Raw genomic sequence first — 22598 nt, forward strand, 5'->3', positions numbered from 1 at the left:
GGCTACAGTCCATAGGGTCACAAAGAGTAGGACACAACCGAGCAACTAACACTTTCACTTCTGCCCTATGACAAGTCCATTCCTCAGCCCCACCTTTAGATCTGGGCAAGAAAAGCCCTTTCCCCACCTGCTGACTTACAGGGTACTGTTCTAGGCCTCTCCAGTCACAACCCTTCCCATGGGTCTGAGTCCACAGTGCCCACCTGGAACCCATGACCCTTCTGAAGAGTGCTAGGTTACCAAGGCCCCAGAATTAATTACCTACACAAATTGATACAGCCTACTTCCAGGGCCAGTCTGGACCCTTCCCTGTCTAAGCAAATCACCTCATGTTATTGGTTAGAGCAAGGAGGGAGACCAAATCTTTGAACTGGGACAATATATCACCCAGACCTCCCTCCTACTGTTACAGAAAAGTATGCATGGGGAGTCTGGCTGCTCGCTGCTCAAAAGCCAATAAGCAGGCTAAGTTGGTGGAAAGGAAAGTTTGCTTTATTTCAGATGCCGCCAGCTGTGAGGGGAGGGTGGCAGGCTTACTCCCCGCCCTCAACAAGCAGCGGGTGAGAGCATTTATAAACAAAGCAGAAGGGGTTTACATGCAGAAATAGCATAGTCATCTCTAACAGTCACCTTCAGTTGGTCATTAGTGGTAGGGCTAGCATCATTTTGGTTGTTTTAGATAGTTAGCCTTCAGCTCTGGGGTGCACTTTACCCCTTTTTTCATGGTCAGTTCTCAGAATTGTGGCAGCTCAAGTCCTGGGTATAGTCTGGTCATCATGTAGTTAGTTCCTCCACCTGGTGTTTTGGTATCTATAAGACAGCTCACAGGATATGGCTCAGAATATTATCTATAGCCCTTGAGAAAGAGCTAAAGGTCCTTGACTATGCGTAATGTCTACATTATTATTATTTAATCTCCTTAGACTGTTTTCCTTTGTTTCAGTACTTCTCACCTCTCTGATTAAATTTATTCTTTGACTAAAGTTTTCCACAGGCGAAGATCAGGCAGAAGATATGGTGGGGGACAAGGATCAGAGGGTCCTGCTCCATTTCACTACCACCCCATCCCAATGCAGGGCACGGATGGATCAAATAACTCTAAATTTGAACCTGGCTTAAAAGATTATATGAAGATATGTTGTTCAAGGTATGAGGATAGTATTCTAGAACCAGGTTTGTTTGAGCCCACACACAACAAGCCAATCACTGAGACACTGAATTTGCATCAGAGAAAGGATTTATTCACAAGGCCACCAAACCAGACAGGAGAACAAATCTCAGGTACACAGTCCCAAAGAAGCAGGGAGGTTAGGAGTGGGGAAGGCCATCCCTGAGTCACATGTTTCTTTATGGGATGCATGTTAAAAATGGAGGCACTTAACATCTGAGCATGGAGTTTTCATTCCTCTGACATCAAAAAGTCAAAATCTGCACAGGCCCAGTTTTAGGGTTGGTGACCCCAGTCAGATTTAGCTGACTCAACTGGAAAAGAACTTCCTCCAAGTTTCTGAAAAACAGCTTAAACACCTCTTACTATTGTGACCCATATGTCAGAGATGTTATCTATAGGGGATGGTTGAAAGTGAAAATGTTAGCGTCCAATTCTTTGCAACCCTATGGACAGTAGCCTGCCAGTCTCATATGTCCATGGAATTCTCTAGGCAAGAATACTGGAGTGGGTTGCCATGCCCTTCTTCAGGGGATCTGTCTGACCCAGGGGTCAAACCCAGGTCTCCCACATTGCAGGCAGATTCTTTACTGTCTGAGCCACTGGGGAAGCCATAGGGGATGATTGCTGCTGCTGCTGCTGCTGCTGCTGAGTCACTTCAGTCGTGTCCGACTCTGTGCGACCCCATAGACGGCAGCCCACCAGGCTCCGCCATCCCTGGGATTCTCCAGGCGAGAACCCTGGAGTGGGCTGCCATTTCCTTCTCCAATGCATGAAAGTGAAAAGTGAAAGTGAAGTCGTTCAGTCGTGTCTGACTCTGTGCGACCCCAGGGGATCTTCCAGGAGATTTTCCAGGAGAGAGTACTGGAGTGGGGTGCCATTGTCTTCTCTGAGGGGATGATTAAGTAGTCAAAAAAATCCTTAAGGCAAGGGCTTCCCTGGTGGTCCAGTGTTTAACAATCCACCTACCAATGCAGGGAACATGATCTGATCCCTGGTCTGGAAAGATCTCACATGCTGTGGAACAGATATGCCCATGTACCATAACTTATGATGCCCAAGTGCCTAGAACCTGTGCTATGCAACAAGAGAAGCCATGCAATGAGAAGCCTGAGCACCACAACTATAGTAGTGCCTGCTCTCCACAACTAGAGAATGCCTGCTTGCAGCAACGAAGACCCAGCACAGCCATGAATGAATAAATAAAATTTTTTAAAAAATAAATTAAGGTAAGTTTGGTCAGTGAAGGCAGATTATGAGCTGAGGGGTTTTTAACAACCTATACCCTTAACTGTTGTTCTGTAAGACAAGGTCAAGAATTCCAGTTAGTCACCAGTTTCTATTAACCCTATGGGGCACAATTTCAATAGAACATATTTCAATTAAAATTTTAGTTTGATTTAAACATTAACTATTTAAATATGTGGTACATAGACCTTCGTTTATACTTTTACCCTGATTATTATTATATTTGGATTGGGCTAAAGTCCTTAAAATCCCTGTCTTGCTCAGGCTGTAGGGAAACACAGAGGGATGGGATGGTAGAGGGAGAAAGAGCAGGCAGTCAGTCTTAGGAATCAGCCCGAGGTGGGCCCTAGAGTCCCACCTGTCCAGTGCCACTCTATCTAGAACCACTGCAGGTATCTGGAAAGTTCCAACTAGTTACAGGAATGCAGAATTTTCTCCATGAATAGGCGAGGGTCAACCACCACCACCACAAGGCACCAATCCAACTTTTGAGGGTCTAGAAGTGGGAAACATTGGATTGTTGTCCAGTAAACATGTAAAGATCCAAACCATTTCAGACCTCTTAAGGGGTGTATGGAGAAGGCAATGGCATCCCACTCCAGTATTCTTGCCTGGAAAATCCCATGGATGGAGGAGCCTGGTGGGCTACAGTCCATGGGGTCGCACAGAGTCGAACACGACTGAGATACTTTACTTTCACTTTTCACTCTCACGCATTGGAGAAGGAAATGGCAACCCACTCCAGTGTTCTTGCCTGGAGAATCCCAGGGACGGGGGAGCCTGGTGGGCTGCCGTCTATGGGGTCGCACAGAGTCGGACACGACTGAAGCGACTTAGCAGCAGCAACAAGGGGTGTATATTTCAGAGGAGAGTCCTCTGAAAGACTGGCATGGGGGAGGAGTGACTATGTATAGATTTGGGGAAGTGTCGTTAGGAAAACTAAATGAGTGTCATCTATGTAAATGCTAACCAAGGAGATCCCAAAGTAGGCAACCAGAGATTAGAACTGCTGAGACCTTGAAAGTAACAAAACTCCATATAGGAAAGCACAGTCCTCTCAACTCCTGACATTGTCATGGCAACTGGGGCCCAAATGAAGTCATCCCAAAGGCGGCGAGTGACCCAGGTGACTGACTGGGGGAGGGACTCGGGTGAAGACTCAAACCACCAGGAGGGAAATGGAAACTATGGGAGGAAACCAGAAAGAATGTCTGGTAACAGAATAAAATTAGTCACAGCCATTAAGCTACAGCCACAAAATCTTGAACAGAACTTTTGGCCAAAAAGAAGGGAAAAGACTCAGACTGTACTTTGCTCTTGTATATGTCTCTCATCAGGGGATATGAAAACATTTCACTCACACCAAGCACTTTGTTCAGGGGGCAGTCGCATCCAGTTTATGAATAGTGTAATCAAGTCAGTGATTCATGCTAACAGCGAGCATGGAATGTATGAATAAAGGCATTGCATGGGAACTGGCCCTAGTACTAAATATTTGCAACTCATTTGGGCCCCCAAGATTAAACCTCTTATTTTATCAAACTTGTCTCTAACCTCGTGAATATAAAGGTAAGGCTAAAGGAAAATTACCTTTCAACAACCATATTGATTGTAGAAAAACCAAAAAATTAAAACTAAGGGTTTATAATGAGGAAATGGTGTAGATCTGGCTTAACTAAGGAGAGGGACAAAGGCAGGATTATAGTAGAGATGACTTTCTCATGTCTACAGCTGAAATCACAAGGTTTCTTGGGGAACATAAATAACTATACTACCTTCCTTAACAATACTCTTCTACCACTTGATAACTTTCAGCCTGAGGAAGAGAGAACAACTCCTTACACAAGCCAAATCCTTAAGTCTTTCTAATCCCTCTTATAGTCAAAGGTATAGTTTTTCCAGTAGGCATGCATGAGTGTGAGACTTGGATCATAAAGAAAGCTGAGCATCAAGGAATTGATGCTCTTGAGAGTCCCTTGGACAGCAAGGAGATCCAGTCAATCCTAAAGGAAATCAGTCCTGAATATTCATTGGAAGGACTCATGCTGAAGCTGAAACTTCAATACTTTAGCCACCTGATGTGAAGAGCCAATTCTTTGGAAAAGACCCTGATGCTGGGAAAGATTGAAGGCAGGAGCAGAAGGGGACAACAGAGGATGAGATGGTTGCATGGTATCACTGACCATGAACATGAGTTTGAGCAAGCGCCAGGAGATGGTGAAGGACAGGGAAGCCTGATGTGCTGCAGTCCATGGAGTCGCAAAGAGTCGGACACGACTGAGTGACTGAACATCAACAACTGAAATGCCCTATAGTTCTTCATACTATGAGTTCTCCTTTGTTGTAAAGAGTTAATAAACTCAACTTTAACTAGAGGTGTGTTCCTTGATGACAAAGATAAGCCAATTTACTATTCCATAAGATTGGAGGGAATCATTATTCCATAGACTCCAGATTTACTTTTGTAAATCCTGCTTTATTTTCTTCAAAGACTAATCATGGTTTTATCCTCTGGTGATTTGAACATTTTATCATATCTCCTTTTATCTCTTATAATGCTTTTGCCTTAAGGTCAATTTCATCTGGTATTAATGTAACTATACAGATTTAGGGAAATTAGTATTTGTATAGTATATATATATATATTTCTACTCTTTTAGTCTGCATGTGTGCTTTAGATGTATCTCTTTTTATTGGATAATAAATTTTAATAAAATTTCCTTTAGTTACAGTCCTTTTGCATTTAGTATAAATAAGTGACACATTGGGTTCTATTGTACTACAAAACTTATGCTTTGGGGGCTTCCCTGGAGGTCCGGTGGTTAAGAATCTGCCTGTTAAAGCAGGGTACATGGGTTCTATCCCTGGTGCCGGAAGATCCCAGATGCTGTATACCAACTAAGCCCATGTACCACAATTACTGAGCTGGTGCTCTAGAGTCCACAAACTGCAACTACTGAGCCCAGGCACCACAACTACTGAACCTGTATGCCTAGAGCCTGGGCTCCACACCAAGAGAAGCCACTACAATGGGAAGCCTGTGGATCACAACAAAGTGTAGCCCCTGCGACCAGATAAAGTCCACACACAGAAATGAAGACCCAGTGCAGCCAATAAATCTTTTTTTTAAATTATGATTTTTGTTTTCCTGTTTTTTATTTTTTGGCCTCCATTTATATCTGACATCTATTTTTTTTTCTTTTGACATCTATTTTTTTAATTAGTCTACCTTCCCCCATTTTATTAGTTTAGAAGTTTTATGCTTCTGTTCTTTTTGTGGTGGATTGAGAAATTACAATGTGCCTTATTAACACATTAATGTCTAAATTTAATTTATTTACCTCATTGTAGATAATAAAAGAAATTTAGAACACTTTAAACTGCATTTACCACTTCAGGTTATAGCTTTACTTCATGTCTTTTCATTTTACCCCTTTTGAAAAACTCTATATGACATTATTTTTCTATTTGATGAAATTGGACATCTGTCTTGATTTTCCCACATATTTATTACTTCCTTTAGAATGTCTACCAGTGAGGCACTCCCAATTTTTATTTGATTTGAAAATGTCTTTGTATTGTTTATGTTCTTGAAAGATACTTCATCCCATATGGGATTCTAGATAATATTATTCCCTTTTTTTTTTTTTTTTTGACTACTTTAAGATATTCCCATAACTTCTATTTTCTGCAGTTTTACTGTGATGTATCTAGGCATTGTTTTTTAAAAATTTACTCAGCAGGGGATATGTTAGTCTTTTTGAATTGAAATCTTTCAAACTTTCATGAATTTTGGAGAATTCATTGTCATTATTTCTTCATATACTGCTTTTCTTAATTCTCTCTCTTCTGTCAATTAAATTGGGGCTTCAAATAATGTACAGTAGACTATTTATTCTATTATTCACATCTCTTAAACTTGCTACCATATTTTCTTTTTGTCTGTGTGGCATTGTTCCTTCTGATCTATCTTCTATAAATTTTTCTTGTTTCCAAACTCATCCATTATATTAATTTTGAATTTTAGCTATTGAATTTTTTTCCTTTGGAGAACTTCCTTTTTCTTTTTGTTCAAGTATGCCAGTATCCAATTTATAATTTTCTGTTTCTTACAGACACTGTTTCAGTTCAGTTCAGTTCAGTCATTCAGTCATATCCGACTCTTTGCAACCCCATGAACTGCAGCACACCAGGCCTCCTTGTCCACCACCAACTCCCAGAGTTTACCCAAACTCATGTACATTGAGTTGGTGATGCCATCCGACTGTCTCATCCTCTGTCATCCCCTTCTCCTCCTGCCCTCAATCTTTCCCAGCATCAGGGTCTTTTCCAATGAGTCAACTCTGCATCAAGTGGCCAAAGTATTGGAGTTTCAGCTTCAACATCAGTCCTTCCAATGAACACCCAGGACTGATCTCATTTAGGATGGACTGGCTGGATCTCCTTGCAGTCCAAGGGATTCTCAAGAGTCTTTGCCAACACCACAGTTCAAAAGCATCAATTCTTCGGCACTCAGCTTTCTTCACAGTCCAACTCTCACATCCATACATGACCACTGGAAAAACCATAGCCTCGACTAGATGGACCTTTATTGACAAAGTAATGTCTCTGCTTTTTAATATGCTGTCTAGGTTGGTCATAACTTTCCTTCCAAGGAGTAAGCATCTTTAAATTTCATGGCTGCAATCACCATCTGCAGTGATTTGGGAGCCCCCCCAAAAAAAGTCTGACACTGTTTCCCCATCTATTTCCCATGAAGTGATGGGACCAGATGCCACGATCTTAGTTTTCTGAATGTTGAGCTTTAAGCCAACTTTTTCACTCTCCTCTTTCACTTTCTTCAAGAGGCTCTTTAGTTCTTCTTCACTTTCTGCCATAAGGGTGGTGTCATCTGCATATCTGAGGTTATTGACATTTCTCCCAGCAATCTTGATTCCAGCTTGTGCTTCTTCCAGCCCAGAATTCTCATGATGTACTCTGCATAGAAGTTAAATAAGCAGGGTGACAATAAACAGCCTTGATGTACTCCCTTTCCTATTTGGAACCAGTCTTTTGTCCCATGTCCAGTTCTAACTGTTGCTTCCTGACCTGCATACAGGTTTCTCAAGAGGCAAGTCAGGTGGTCTGGTAGTCCCATCTCTTTCAGAATTGTCCACAGTTTATTGTGATCCACACAGTCAAAGGCTCTGACATAGTCAAAAAAGCAGAAATAGATGTTTTTCTGGAACTCTCTTGCTTTTTCCATGATCCAGCAGAGGTTGGCAATTTGATATTGGTTCCTCTGTGCCGGGGGCCAGCGAGGAACTCTGCCCATGGCAAAGGTTGTGAGGAAGGAGGCTTGGCATACACAAAGGCGTGATCAAGCCTCAGGAAACTCCCTGTTCCCGAGCATCTACCCCCAAACCAGAGTCTGTTTTATGCTCTCCCTCATAATCGTTTTTCTTGGAGAAGGAGTAAAAAGTGCAGCTCCAAGGCAATAAAAATTCTTGGGCATGACAAGAGTGTTTCAGCTTACGGACTCCTCTGAAAGTTATCTAGCCCACCTGTATAGGTTCTTCAGGCCACATGTGATTGTTTACAGCCTCCCAACCTGAGAGGCACGAGATGTTTTAGACTTACTACAGGCAAATTCTTTTGGGGAGTTAGAAATTATTAGTATAGTGGGTTGGTTAGGAATTATATTGGTGAAGGGTTTTTAATTTGTTGTGCCAATAATTGCTGCTAATTCCCTACCCTGGGTGTGACAAGGGTGTTTCAGGTCAAACCTCTCTGCTGACAGACTAGCTTGTGTGACAGGATTATCCATACTCCTACCACTATGCACATGATTGTTTACTACCTCTCAACCATAAACAGCACAGAGAGTTTTGGAGTATTTTGAGTCTTAATTAGCATAGGGCTTTTCTCGTTGTTGAGTCAATGATTGCCGCCAGGCCTCCATATCCATAGGCACCTGGGAATATATTAATCAATGTATTTGGAATATAGAAAAGGAAATATAGTAGTTTTTAAGGTTAGCAATACTAGACTTTTTGAGTTAATGGATTTTCTTTTTTGTAATAGATCACTGTACTTTGTTATAAATCACTGTGTCCTTGCTATGTAAAAAGGTAACTTTATCACTATCTTAAGACTAAATAGATCTTAAGGGGAACATTGGTGAAAGGATTTTCATTTGTTGGGTTGATGTTTGCTGCTAAATCTCCATGTTCCCTGCCCTTATAATGAATATAACTAGCATATAGGAGAAATAAGTATTAACCTTTAAGATTAATCATGTTAACCTTGGGTTAAATAAATTCCTTTCTTGATTGTAACTCACTACACCCTCACCCTATAGGAATGCAACTTTATTTGGAGGGTGGTGCCTGGTTTAAGAAAAAACACCCTTGGAAGAAATAAGTTTTTTGGTTATCAGAAAGAAAGGATCATAAAATGTCAGCATGTCTCACTCATGGCCAGAAGATGTAAAATCCCTAAGACCTTTTTATGTGAAGCACCTGATTTTGATAAAGGTCAGGACTGCTGACCCCCGCGTGACTCTGTATTCATCCCTATGTGTAACAAAAGGTATATAAGCAAACCCAAAAATAAAGAAATCGGATCAGTTTCTGGAAAGACTGATTCCCCCATGTCACTTCTTTCTTGCTCCCATTTCTCTGGCTGAATTCCCATCTAGATTCAGCCTCCTTTTCTCCACTAATTCTCCTATTACACTATCCATTTCTAATCTTTCTCTATATCCATAATTAAATATGTATTTTTCCAAGGATGCTGATGCCGTCCCCACCTTCAAATTCCCTGGATCCACCAGGGCTGGACCCCAGCACCTCTGCTTTTTCTAAATCCAGCTTGAACATCTGGAAGTTCACAGTTCACAAATTGCTGAAGCCTGGCTTGGAGAATTTTGAGCATTACTTTACTAGTGTGAAATGAGTGCAGTTGTGCGTTAGTTTGAGCATTCTTTGGCATTGCCTTTCTTGGGATTGGAATGAAAACTGACTTTTTCCAGTCCTGTGGCCACTGCTGAGTTTTCCAAATTTGCTGGCATATTGAGTGCAACACTTTCACAGCATCATCTTTCAGGATTTGAAAGAGCTTAACTGGAATTCCATCACCTCCACTAGCTTTGTTCATAGTGATGCTTCCTAAGGCCCACTTGACTTCACATTCCAGGATATCTGACTCTAGGTGAGTGATCACACCATCATGATTATCTTGGTCATGAAGATCCTTTTGTACAGTTCTTCTGTATATTCTTGCCACCTCTTCTTAAAATCTTTTGCCTCTGTTAGGTCCATATCATTTCTGTCCTTTACTGTGCCTATCTTTGCATGGAATGTTCCCTTGGTATCTCTAATTTTCTTGAAGAAATCTCTAGTCTTTCCAGAATCATTCTACTGTTTTCCTCTATTTCTTTGCATTGATCGCTGAAGAAGGCTTTCTTACCTCTTCTTTCTATTCTTTGGAACTCTGCATTCAAATAGGTTTATCTTTCCTTTTCCCCTTTGCTTTCCACTTCTCTTCTTTTCACAGCTATTTGTAAGGCCTCCTCAGACAGCCATGTTGCTTTTTTTGCATTTCTTTTTCTTGGGGATGGTCTTGATGCCTGTCTCCTGTACAATGTCATAAACCTCCATCCATAGTTCATCGGTCACTCTATCAGATCTAGTCCCTTAATCTATTTCTCACTTCCACTGTATAATCATAAGGGATTTGATTTAGGTCATACCTGAATGGTCTAGTGGTTTTCCCCACTTTCTTCAATTTAAGTCTGAATTTGGCAATAAGGAGTTCATGATCTGAGTCACAGTCAACTCCCAGTCTTGTTTTTGCTGACTGTACAGATACTGTTTAGTAAGTCGTATTTTAAATACTATAATCATCCTTTAGAATAATTTATGTCTTATTTCAATTTTCAAAGTCATTGGAGGTCAGTTTATGTCATCTGCTGTTTTAGCTGATTTCCATTCAAAATGAATTTAGTTATCTTTGATGATAAGCTTCTCAAAGCCCTGGAATAGTTACTAATGTTCCTAGAAACATAGGCTCATTCCTCTACTGAGAGTTTACATTTGTATATTCTAAATTTCTGGAGCATTACCAGTTTGCAACCACTTAAATTCACCATTTGATTCTGATATGAATGGGATACAATTCTCTGGAAACATGGGCATTAGGTTTATAAACTGTGAGACACATTTTTTACCCATGCAACAAGAAGAAATTTCAATCTCTCCCAACAAGAAAATTCTTCCTATAGCTCTAGAAAGATGGGGAATGGCACTGGATTTCTGCTGATTTGTCTGATTTTGAGGAAGACATCTTTTGTCTTTCTTCTCTGGAGGGTGCCTTGGCTTTTATCTGTCAGCCTCTCCCCACATGTCAATTTAGCAGCTGCTTTCATCCAGACCAGCAAATGCCCCAAAGGGCAAAAGTCAGCTGTGGCTTTCCTGCTCTCTTCCCTGTTCTTCCTTCTCCTGTATTTTGGGCTGCATTTCTCATTATATTTCAGTTCTTCTATGCTTTAAGAAGTTTTCAGATATCTTCCAGTACTTTCATCTCTTTCAGTAGAGACGCTGATCTGAATAAACTAGACACCCCACAGTCCCCATTACCTGACATGGAAATCCCTCAAACGATATTTCTTTCCTGTCTCCCACTTTTGTGACCTGCCATGTCTGAATACCAGCAGCCCAAGTCACTGAGGTTCACTGGCTTCAGTTTCCTCAACTGTAAAACGGGGTTAATGATTTTCATTACCTCATAGAATTATGAAACTCAAGTAAGATAGATAAAAGTTCTCAACAAATCATAGATACTCTGTTCTTTTTTGTGTGTGTATGCTCAATCATGTCTGATTCTGTAACTGCATAGACTGTAGCCCATCAGGCTCCTCTGTCCATGGAATTCTCTAGTCAAGAATACTGGAATGGGTTGCCATTCCCTTCTCCAGGGGATCTTCCTAACCCAGGGACTGAACCCATGTCTCTTGTATCTTCTTCATTGGCAGGCAGATTCTTTACCACTGAGCCACCTGGTAAGCGCCATAATTATTACATATACATACAATAATGTTTATATATAATGAATTATGTAAATGATAAATGTATATAATAAAGATATTTATATATAGTGTAGGGGAGAAAAAATAATTTTCCCTCTACCTCCCCTTCTAACCTCATTGGAGCAGTTCTTGAGAGTGATCTGAAATGCTGTCTTCTGGGCTATAGTCCTCATTTTGCCCCATATAAAATTTAATGCACAATTCTTATAGTGTACATTTTTCTTCAGTCATTAGCCAATGGGTGGCATTTTGTTTTTTCAAAAGTCCTCATTGATTCTAATGTTCAGCCAGAGTTAAGAATCACAGTCGTCTTCCTCCCATTTTTCCATTGGTTATTTATTTTTCTAATTGATTTGTGGAAATTCATTATATATTCTGATACTAATATCTGGCTGTTACATCTGTTTACAGGGATTCCCTATACCCTATATTTAATGATGCTGCAAATTAATGAACAATTAACACAGCATTCCAAAAGAAATTCATAGCTTTTAAGACACTTAGCCTAGAACATATAACATAAAATCACCACACACATGCATATATACATAAATATATTAAAAATTATGGAGAATATAACATAAAAACATCATATAGCTATTAAATTGAAAAAAGATCACAAGTATTGATAGTGTGAGTTTCTTTTTTTAAGAAAAATTAAGCATGGGGCCTTAGATATAGCAGCTTCAGTAAACTTTATTAAATAAAGATTAACTTTTGAAGAATTTTTTAATAAGGACAAATATATCCTTAATCTTTTTATAGTGGTAACTTTGCATTACTACGACTAGAGGGGAGAAGGAAAGACTTTTTAAATAAAATAACTACTAATAAAAAGTAGAAAAATATACCATCATGTAGTCAGAAAATCTGAATCCTTCAGGTTTAGCACTTCATTTATTCAATTATTATTTAATGGAAAACCTGCTACATGCCAGGTACTGGGATTAAATATCCATAGAAGTCAAGGTGACTGAAAATTTTAATCCTGTATTTGAACAGGGCTCTCAAGGAATAATTATGTATATTTTTATAATGCTCTCCCTCCCCCAGAAATGCAGCCAACAAATTTATAGGAAGGGATCTAAAACTGGTGCTCGCCAGGACATCAGAGCAGAAAAAGAAATGTTTGATGAATACGATTTTCAAACTATCCTTAAATCAAAAGACATCTCAAGAAATGACAGAGAGTGTCACAAAAGCTCCAAACTACATCTCCCAGGGCTCTGTGGGCTTGTGTTGGATTGTCAAGTCCGGAGGTCATTGCCTATAGCAGAAGCAGTGAGTCTGCACATGCTTGGCGGTCTCTGTCTGCAGAACAAAAAAGCAGCCAGGATTGGGAAGACATCATATATGGCTTCTAACAATCCTAGACCTCCCTCCTGCTGCTTCACAATTCAACTGTGTGAAAACTGGTGAGACAGATTGAAGACCCTGTGTGTGTGTGTGTGTGTGTGTGTGTGTGTGTGTGCTCAGTCGCTCAATTGTGTCCACCTCTGCGCCCCCAGTTCACCGGGCTCTTCTGTCCGTGAGATTCTCCAGGCAAGAATACTGGAATGGGCTGCCCTTTTCACCAACCAGGGATTGAACCCACATCTCCTGTGTCTCCTGCATTGCAGGTGGATTCTTTACCACTGAGCTGTCAGGAAAGCCTGAGCCCTGTAACTACTTGTCAATGTGTTTATGAAACATGGGAACCACAGAAGCACTAGGTAAGCTTTTATTTACTACGAATTTCCCTTGTAGTAAGAGTTAAATCCCTGGTGGCTCAGACGGTAAAGCTTCCCTCTACAATGCGGGAGACCTGGGTTCGATCTCTGGGTCGGGAAGAATCCTTGGAGAAGGAAATGGCAACCCACTCCAGTACTCTTGCCTAGAAAATCCCACGGATTGAGGAGCCTGGTGTCCATGGGGTCGCAAAGAGTCGGACACGACTGAGCAACTTCACTTTCCTAAGAGTTAAATGCTGTGTGAAATTTTTGATTAACAATCTTTAGAGTGAGTTTCTGATGATAATATTACCTAGTTGGAGCTCAAATTTCTTGCCATCCAACAGGCCAGCAAGTTGAGAGACAAGGTGCTGAGGCAAGGGGCAGCATTTTATTTGCAAAACTGGCAAACTGAGAAGACGGCGACTAACATCTTAAAGAACCGTTCCATTTGGGTTTGAAAACAAGCTTCTTCTATGCTACAGAGGGGGAGATGAGAGAAAGATCAAAAGGTGAAGGGCTGTTGCAGAGTTCTTGGAGCCTGCCAGACCTTGAAGCTGACATGTTAATTCTTTGGTATTGCAGCATTTGTTCATAGTAGGCCTGGACATGTCGTTCCTATAAGTCTTCAACAAATGTCATTTCCTGTCCTAAGACAAGTGTTCTTTCCTGTCCTGAAACTGCTTATTTCTTTATGAAATATGTGATCACTAAGCAAAGGAGAGTTATCTTTCTAATAATTCATACTTCAAGCTGTAGGTCACAATCCTTTTATGATTAATGTGCCTGTGTGCAGAATTAGCAAGGCAATTAGCTGTAGAGTGCAAAATTTAGAGCTTAAAAAAAATAGATTCACTATGGAGTCAGATTAGTTTTTCCCTGTTACAAGAAATTGCAAAATAATTATTTATAGAATAAAAATAACTTGTCTATAGATAGTGCAAATCAGTTTACATTATCAAGAGAAACAGCCTATCTTGGTAAATCCTGCTTTGGGATGAAAGCAAAAGCTAATTGCAGAAGATCAAAGAGAAACAGATCCCAAATGCTTGGTTGCCATTTTCTAGTTTTCCATCCAGAGGGAAATGGAACAAATTACATGTAATAAGCAGCACATAGGAAAATGAAAGTTTCTATAATCCTTGAAAAAAAAGAAAACTCACATTAAAGGATACTTCTATGGGCACAGAAGTAAAAATGTGTTGAAAGGAGAAGACTAGTGATGTTTCTGATCAGTTTCAACGTGTGGTGGATTTTCACCACCAATAAGCGATTCTTGGGCACCAGCTGAGTGTCCTACAGTTTAACTCAGTTATGACACTATCTGCCTGGCGATAACCTCAGATTCCATGGGTTATGGGCTCAATCTTCAAGTATGTCTCCCTCCCACGTGCATACTCAGTCACTTCAGTCCTGTCTGATTCTTTGCAATCCCATGGACTGTAACCCTCCAGGTTTCTTTGTCCTTGGGATTCTCTAAGCAAGAACACTGGAGTGGGTTGCCATTTCCTCCTCCGGGGGATCTTCTGACCCAGCTAAGGAACCTGGGTCTCCTGCATTGCAGGCAGATTCTTTACTGCTGCACCACTGGGGAAGCCCTTTCTCTCCCACTTCAGATGCCAATTCCAAGTCCAGGTTAGCTCTGCTTCTGACCCAACTGGATATAAGTCAGAGGTTCCCATGATCAGTTTCTCTGACACAACACAGGAAAATTTTTTTAGTTATTAGATTGTTGGTTTGTTATAAAAAGATATAACTTAGGAATAGCCTGATGGAAGAGACATACAGGGCAAGCTAAGGGAAAGGATGAGGAGCTTCCATACCCTCTCTGAGTACCTCAATCTCCAGAATCTCCACCTTTTCACCAATTTAGAAGATCTCAGAATCCCATCCTTTTGGGTTTTTATGGAGGCATCATTACAGAGGCTTGATGATCAAATAATGGTGAGACATTGGTGTTAACCTCCCGCCTCTCTCCCCTCCTCAGAGGTCAAGGGTGGGACTGAAAGTTTTAACCTTCCAATCACTTGGTCTGTTCTCTTGGCAACTAGCCCCCATCCTTTGATGTGGCTTAAAAGTCACTTAATAGAACAAAACAAAAAAACAGAACAAGAGACAGTTTTGTCACTCTGAATGCTTAGGGAATTCTAAGAGTCTTAGGAGGGTTCCTCTGGTGGCTCAGTGGAAAAGAATCTGCATTGCAAATACAAGAAACAGGAGTTCAGTCCTTGGATTGGGAAGATCCCCTGGAGAAGGAAATGGCAACCTACTCCGGTATTCTTGCCTGGGAAATCCCATGGAGAGAGGAGCCTCACAGACTGCAGAGTTGGACATGACTTAGAGAGTGAAAACATATATGCACGGATTTTAGGAGCTCTGGGCCAGGAACAAGATCAAATACATACTTCATATTATAAATTATACTATCACATTAACAGAAAAGAGAACAAAAACTCTTAAATGGTTACTTGGGGGAAGGGAAGGGGCTAGATGTAGAGGACAAAGAAAGGGGTACTTTGCCTCTGTCTTTCACTTCCTCAAAATACTTGAATATTCTGTAATGGCAAGTCTTTACATATTATTTATGTGATAAAGTTAAGGCAACATTAAAAACAAATCTGGACAGAATTCATCAGTTAATAGCAAAATTATACTTGCTTTTCAGCCCTGATGTAAAAATGTACTCATTCACTCAATCAATCATTAAGTCCCTAATTATCAAGTTCATAAACTACCAAACAAAAGGGCCTCAGCAATGAATAAGCTGGATTTACTTCCTGGTATGACAGAGTTCAAATTCTAATAGAGAAAGGCACAGGATAAATAGCTAAGCCACAGCTCACTAGGAGTGATGGTGTTCTAACCTAGGACTACCTGAAGAGAAGAGCTTACATAGAAAGGCCAGGCAAGAAACAGTCAGACAGGATTTAGCAACTTGATAACAACAAATGACAACAAAAAACCAAACAGATTCTGCCCCGGGCACAGACTCTGTGAATTCCCAGACATTAGAGCAACAGGACAGGGGAGGCTGACCCTTCCTTTAAACTCTAGACACTAACAAAGAAGTTTCTTAGTAGACCACAGGGCCCTGTTCAGTTTCTCTTTGGGCCAGTCTGACCCTGGGGGCAATACATTTGGAAAACAAAAAAATTACTCAGGCTTTTCTAAAAATACACTTGAAATATATTTTCTGGTTAACTGTATGAAGCCCTGCTGTCCTACCCCAGCCAATTTCCAAACAGCCTTTCCATTCCACGGCTTCCTCTTTCCTACTTTCCACTGGTAAGCCCTGAAATACTTCTCCATACCAGAACATCATTTTTAATCCCTGAGAGTCACAACCAAACACCTGCAAGCATGACTCATGAAAGAAATGAATCATGGCTTTCAGACAGAAGAATGTAGGAACTATGAGGCAAGACTCATTGTTTTTACTCTCTCTAAATGTATTGGAAGCAATCTGACCATCTATTACCTGTGATGCCAGTTTGTGGTCTATTCCTAACTATATTATTTATGTATGGCATTTAGGGAGAAGGGAAAGAAGGGGTTGCTGGCATCTGAGTGTCTGAAACTGCTTTGGTAATATAGAACTCATATTAGGTCATCTATTCTGTGGAAGAGGTTTCCCAGGTGGCTCAGTGGTAAAGAATATGCCTGCCAATGCCGGAGACGTGAATTTGACCCCTGGATTGGGAAGATTCCCTGGAGAAGGGAATGGCAACCCACTCCAGTATTCTTGCCTGGAGAATTCCATGGACAGAGGAGCCTGGCAGGCTGCCGTCCATAGGGTCACAAGAGTTGGACTCTACTTAGTGACTAAATAACAACATTTCTGTGGAAGAGTCTAACATTTTGGTACTTAGGGCTACTGGAGGCATATTCAGTTAACATTTTCTCTAAGACCACAGTTCTATGCTAAGTCAACTATTGCTTTACTCATCAAGGACTAGGGTTGTTATGTTTGAATGGAAAGCATGGCTTTTGACGTCATAAATGCCTGGGCCTAAATCCCAGAATCTGAGGGATTCTGATATTTACCTTTCTGAGATTTTGTTGCCTGTTTCTGAAGGACTAAAATGAGAAAATACATGTTAAGTGATTAACACTGTGTCTATTAGTCGTATTTTGCTGTGATAATAATCCCCCAGTTTTCATGGCTTACAACACAAGCATTTATTTCTCAGAGTTTTGCAGGTAAGTTATGGTTGGTTTCTGTGTCTTCTCATTTGGGGACCAAGGTTGAAGGAGCAGCTCCTTTATGGGATATGCTTGTCTCATGGTGGAGGACAGGAGCAGAAAAGAGCTAGCAAAAACCTGGACTTGGTACTAGAACACTGTCACTTCAGCCCACAGTCCATTGTACAAAATAAGTTCCTATGTGGAGGGAGGGAAGGATGAATATCTGAGCAACAGTAATACAATCTATGAACTAAGCTGGAAACATGACAGCTACTTACATGTTAGCTTCCATCCTTTCCCAATGCCTGCAGGAGTCAATAAATAAATGTGTCAACGATAAGTCAACTCTGTAGCTAGTCTTAAATTGTGACATAAAGTTGGTTGGCTGCTCTCCATGCTGAACCCAAATACCTTTGCCTTCATCAGTTTTATTGTCCAAGAATGTTTCACCATTTCCAGATCTACTCCCAAATTCCTCACTCCAACCATTTGCTTCACTCTCCCCTGCAGCCCCTCACTTAACCTTGTGCCCTGACACTAACTGGTGACGACCCCCCACTTTCCACCCTCCGCATAACTCCAACAGCCCTGGGACCACATAGGATCCTGCCACTCTAGGCTCTGTTTTCTAGGCACAAAATGACTATGTGAGCCAGAATTTGACATCAGTCACCAACATCTTTGCCATTGAAACAGTGCATCAAGCATAAACACTTAGCCTGAACTATCCAAATAACTGAAAAATAGCCTATAGTCACACGGCCATATCACATTGTTATTTTTGGATGTAAGTCTGTACATTTTAATAAATTCTGGTCTTTAAATGTCTTTTCAGTGGTATTGTTATTGGGGGAAGGAGGAAATTTGAGGTGGGCACAAGAATTAGTTGGCAATCCTAACTAAAAGGAATGGAGGACTTCCCTGGTGCTCTAATGGTTAAGAATCAGCCTGCCAATGCAGGGGACACAGATTCGACCCCTGAGTCTGGGAAGATTCCACTACACCTACATTCCACAACTACTGAGCCCCAAAGCCCTAGAGCCTGTGCTGTGCAACAAGAAGCCACTGTAAAGGCTGCCTACATCTGGAAGTAAAATACCCTTATTGTCAGAGATAGGGAAACGGGGCTAAGAAGCCTGTATAAACAAATGTTGCTACTTTTAAAATTTGCTAGTCAAAACTCTATTTAGATTCTTCACTAACTGAGCACCTAAAATGTGTTTCTCTGTCCTGTCAATACCTATTAATTCCTCACAAATGTATTATTTCTTTGTCTAAAAAGTTTAAAAGCAGTCTGCTTTGGCCACTTCTTAGGTCCCATTTCTGTGGATCTGTGTGAGCACAAATTAAAATCTGTTTCTCCCGTTAAACTATATTGTGTAATTTAATTATTAGTCCAGACACAAGTACTCATGAGGGGTAGGGGAAAATTTCCCCCTCCCTGATGATGGTATTAGAAATGAGTAGGGAGTGGCAGATGGTGTAGCTACAGTCCCTTTGAGCACTTTCAGGATTGATGGCATGGGAATTTTCAGTGGTTTACTGAGCACTTAACTCACAGCTGTGTTAAGCAAAGAGGGTGCACAACTACAGAAGCATATTGGGGTGGTATTTCTGAGCTGTGAATATTTTTTTTCTAGTTAACAATGAGATGGCCTTGGATTTTGAGCCCATCTGAGAGTCCTGGGACATTTTAAGTCTCCAGGAAAATGAACAACCTTCCAGCCAGTTTGCTTTCTTTTTTTTTTTTTTTCATTGACATTATTTTTTGTTTGTTTGTTTATTTATTTTTGGCTGTGCTAGGTCTTCCTTGCTGCATGCAGGCTTTCTCTAGTTGCAGCGAGTGGGGGCTACTCTCTAGTTGCGCTATGCAGGCTTCTCATTGTGATGGCTTCTCTTGTTGCGGAGCACAGTCTCTAGGCAGAAAGGCTTCAATAGTTGTAGCTTGTGGGCTCAAGAGGGCAGATTCAGTAGTTGTGCCCAAGGGGCTTAGTTGTTCCACATCATGTGGGATCTTCATGAACCAAGGGCTGAACCGGTATCCCCTGCATTGGCAGGTGGATTCTTAACTGCTGGACCACCAGGGAAGTCCCACTATTTTCTTATTTTTTAATTGACTTTATTAAATGATTCATAAAGTAGGCAGCATCCCATCTAACAAGTAGAAAAGTGTTTTTCAGCCAGTTTCTAATAATTTTTTAAAATAGATGTATTTATTTTTGATTGCATTGGGTCTTCATTGCTGCATGCAGGCTTTCCTAAGCTGCAATGGGTAGGGCCTACTCTTTAGTTGCAGTGTGTGGGCTTCTCATTGCAGTGGCTTCTCTTGTTGCGGAGCATGGGCTCTAGAGTACTCAGGCTTCAGTAGGTGTGGGCTTCCTTTGTAGCTCAGTTGGTAAAGACTTTGCCTGCAGTGCAAGAGACCTGGGTTGGGAAGATCCCCTGGAGAAGGAAATGGCAACCCACTCCAGTATTCTTGCCATAGACAGAGGAGCCTGGCAGGCTACAGTCCATGGGGTTGCAAGAGTCCAACACAACTTAGCGACTAACCCCCCCCACCCCCATCCAAGCTACTTTATTTGATGTGATTTGTTAATTAAACAAATATTAATAAAATTTTCATGTATGCCCATTACATTACTATGAGATAAAGAATGTGAAGTGTGTCATCAGAACAGAAAACCCAAATTTTGTAGTCAGGGAAGGCTTTCAGGAAGAAATGACATCTAACCCAAAGTATGGGTAGAAGTCATCCAGGTAAAGAAGGGAAGGAAGAGTGTTCCAGTCAGTGGGAGCAATAAGAAATGTTGGAAGAGCTGAAATTCAGTTATTATGCAGGAGCCCACAGTGTGGGTGGCAGGAAATGTGAAACAGTTGGAAAGATGGGCAGAGGCCTTGGTGTCAGGTTAAGATGTTTAGACTTTATATTAAGGTAAGATAAGGGCATTAAACATTTTAAGGAGGGATGTACCCATGACCAGATTTTAGTTTTAGAAAGATTATTCTTTCTAAGGGTGGAGTAAGATGATTGGCTTTTCTTTTTAGAAAGAAAGCCTATAAGGAGGCAAGGGAGGTCTAAAAGTATTTAAGGAGGGTACCATTGTAAGGTTTTAAGGAGAGTGACAAGATGAGATATGAGGTTTTAGAAGGAGTTCTAAAAGGTATAAATGGTTAACTAACCGCTGACCCAGAGGAAGCAGTGCCAAGTTGAGAGTCAAGACCTCCACCATGTCCCACCCCTGCTTTCTTTGCCAGCGCTGCAGCCAGGCCCTGAAACTGAATCATTCCATGGGGCCCTCCCAGGAACCTGGAGCTTCGATGCCTATCTCAGCTCAGGGAGAGACAAGAGAAACACAGGAGGGAGGCCCTCCCTCCAAGGAGGAGGCAAACCTTGAAAATCTACAGGATGGTGCCTTTTGCAGGACTCCTCACCCCCCAAGTGGTGGGATGTCCTTGGACTATTCCAACTTCACCCTGCTTGGAAAGTTGGAGCCCTGGAGGAGTCTCGACAGCATCCAGAAGACTATTAGGGACAGTTCCGACATCCTCTCTGGTGAAACAGAGGTGGACCACCCGCTGTGTGTGGACTGTACCGACTATCTTTTAGAGGTACTGGACATTGAACTCGCCATCACAGAATCTGATGTTCAGAACTACAAACGCTGTTTGGAGACCAGGATGCGGGTGACTGAGGATGAGATGGACATGCTGCAGGAGAAGCTGAAGGGCATGGAGTTGGAGGAAGCAAGGCTCCTCCAGGAAGTGGCAGAGGTGGAAAAGAACCAAGAAAGGGTAGCAGCCGACCTTGAGGCAGCCCAGGCAGAGACTAAGATGCTGGAGCAGCAGGAAAAGCAGTACCGGAAGGATTATAGTCAACTGAAATGGCAACAATTAGAACTACAGGAGGAGCTGAGCAGTGTGGAGATGCGGCTCCAGCATGCCCAGATCCGGTGGAATCAGTTGGAGAAAACCGACATCTTTAATGCCACCTTTGAGATCTGGCAAGACGGCCCCTTAACCATCATCAATAACTTCAGATTGGGCCGCCTCCCCACTGTCCCTGTGTGCTGGAATGAGATCAATGCGGCCTGGGGACAGACAGCCTTGCTGCTCCTCGCCCTGGCCAAAACAATTGGACTGGAGTTTCAGCGGTACCGTCTCTTCCCCTGCGGAAACCACTCCTACCTGAGGTCTTTAATAGATGACTGTGCTGAGTTGCCGTTGTTTTCTAGTGGGAAGCAGAATGTTTTCTTACATAACAAGTTTGATCAGGCTATGATGGCTTTCCTGGACTGCATGCAGCAGTTCAAGGAGGCAGCTGAGAGAGGTGAGTCGGGTCTCTGTTTGCCCTACAAGATTCATGTGAAGAAAGGCCTGATGGAAGACCCTGGAAGCAGCAGGGGATTCTATTCCATCAGAACCCACTTGAACATGGAGGAGGACTGGACCAAGGCACTCAAGCTCATGCTTATAAATTTTAAGTGTAGTCTCACTTGGGTCTCCTTAAGGTATGGTCGAAAATAACTTGTTCTACGAGGGGGAGATTATTTTTTTGATTTAATATATTTTACTTGCGAAAGTGTTATCAGATAAAATTTAAAACTGAAGCATGTATTTATATATTTTTGGTTGTGCTGGCTCTTTGTTGCTGCGCATGGGCTTTCTCTAGTTGTGGGGCGCAGGGGTTACTCTTCCTTGCGGTGCTCAGGTTTCTGTTTGTGGTGGCTTCCTCCTCCTGTTGTGGAGCACAGGCTCTAGGGGCATGGCTTCATCAGCTGTGGCTCAGTAGTTGTGGCTCATGGGCCCTAAAGCACAGGCTCAGTAGTTGTGGCCCATGGGTTTTAGTTGCTCCTTGGCATGTGGGATCTGCCCGGATTAGGGATCGAACCCATGTCCACGGCATTGGCAGGCAGATTCCTATCTGCACCACCAGGGAAGTCTTATATATGTTTACTTTAAAAATGAATGGCCTCCCAGGCACTAATTTAAAATTATTGTCCCGAGCAACCCCAAAGTTATTGCTGTCTTTCCCAGCACGTTTGTCCTCTCTCCCATTTTTCCTAAACATTCAAAAGGACAAAGATTAAGTCACAAGATGACAAGACTATTCCTCCATTAAAATAGAATAAAGATTGCAGAAAAAACTGAAATGGGTGGTGGTGGGGGTGGTGATGAGAGGATGGGGTATTAAGGAGAGAGGTGCTGACGTGCTCAGTTGTGG

The 22598-nt window shown here is 41.7% G+C and overlaps 1 protein-coding gene across 1 annotated transcript; it reads left to right on the forward strand.

The window, feature by feature from the left end:
* Nucleotides 1-20605: 20605 nt before the first annotated feature.
* On the forward strand, nucleotides 20606-21901 carry BECN2 (beclin 2). The gene has a single exon (XM_040262843.1). The coding sequence runs from the start codon at nucleotides 20606-20608 to the stop codon at nucleotides 21899-21901; it is 1296 nt and encodes a 431-aa protein (XP_040118777.1).
* Nucleotides 21902-22598: the final 697 nt, after the last annotated feature.

The sequence above is a fragment of the Oryx dammah genome, unplaced genomic scaffold (assembly GCF_014754425.2).
Source record: "Oryx dammah isolate SB20612 unplaced genomic scaffold, SCBI_Odam_1.1 HiC_scaffold_21, whole genome shotgun sequence".
Lineage (NCBI taxonomy): Eukaryota > Metazoa > Chordata > Mammalia > Artiodactyla > Bovidae > Oryx > Oryx dammah.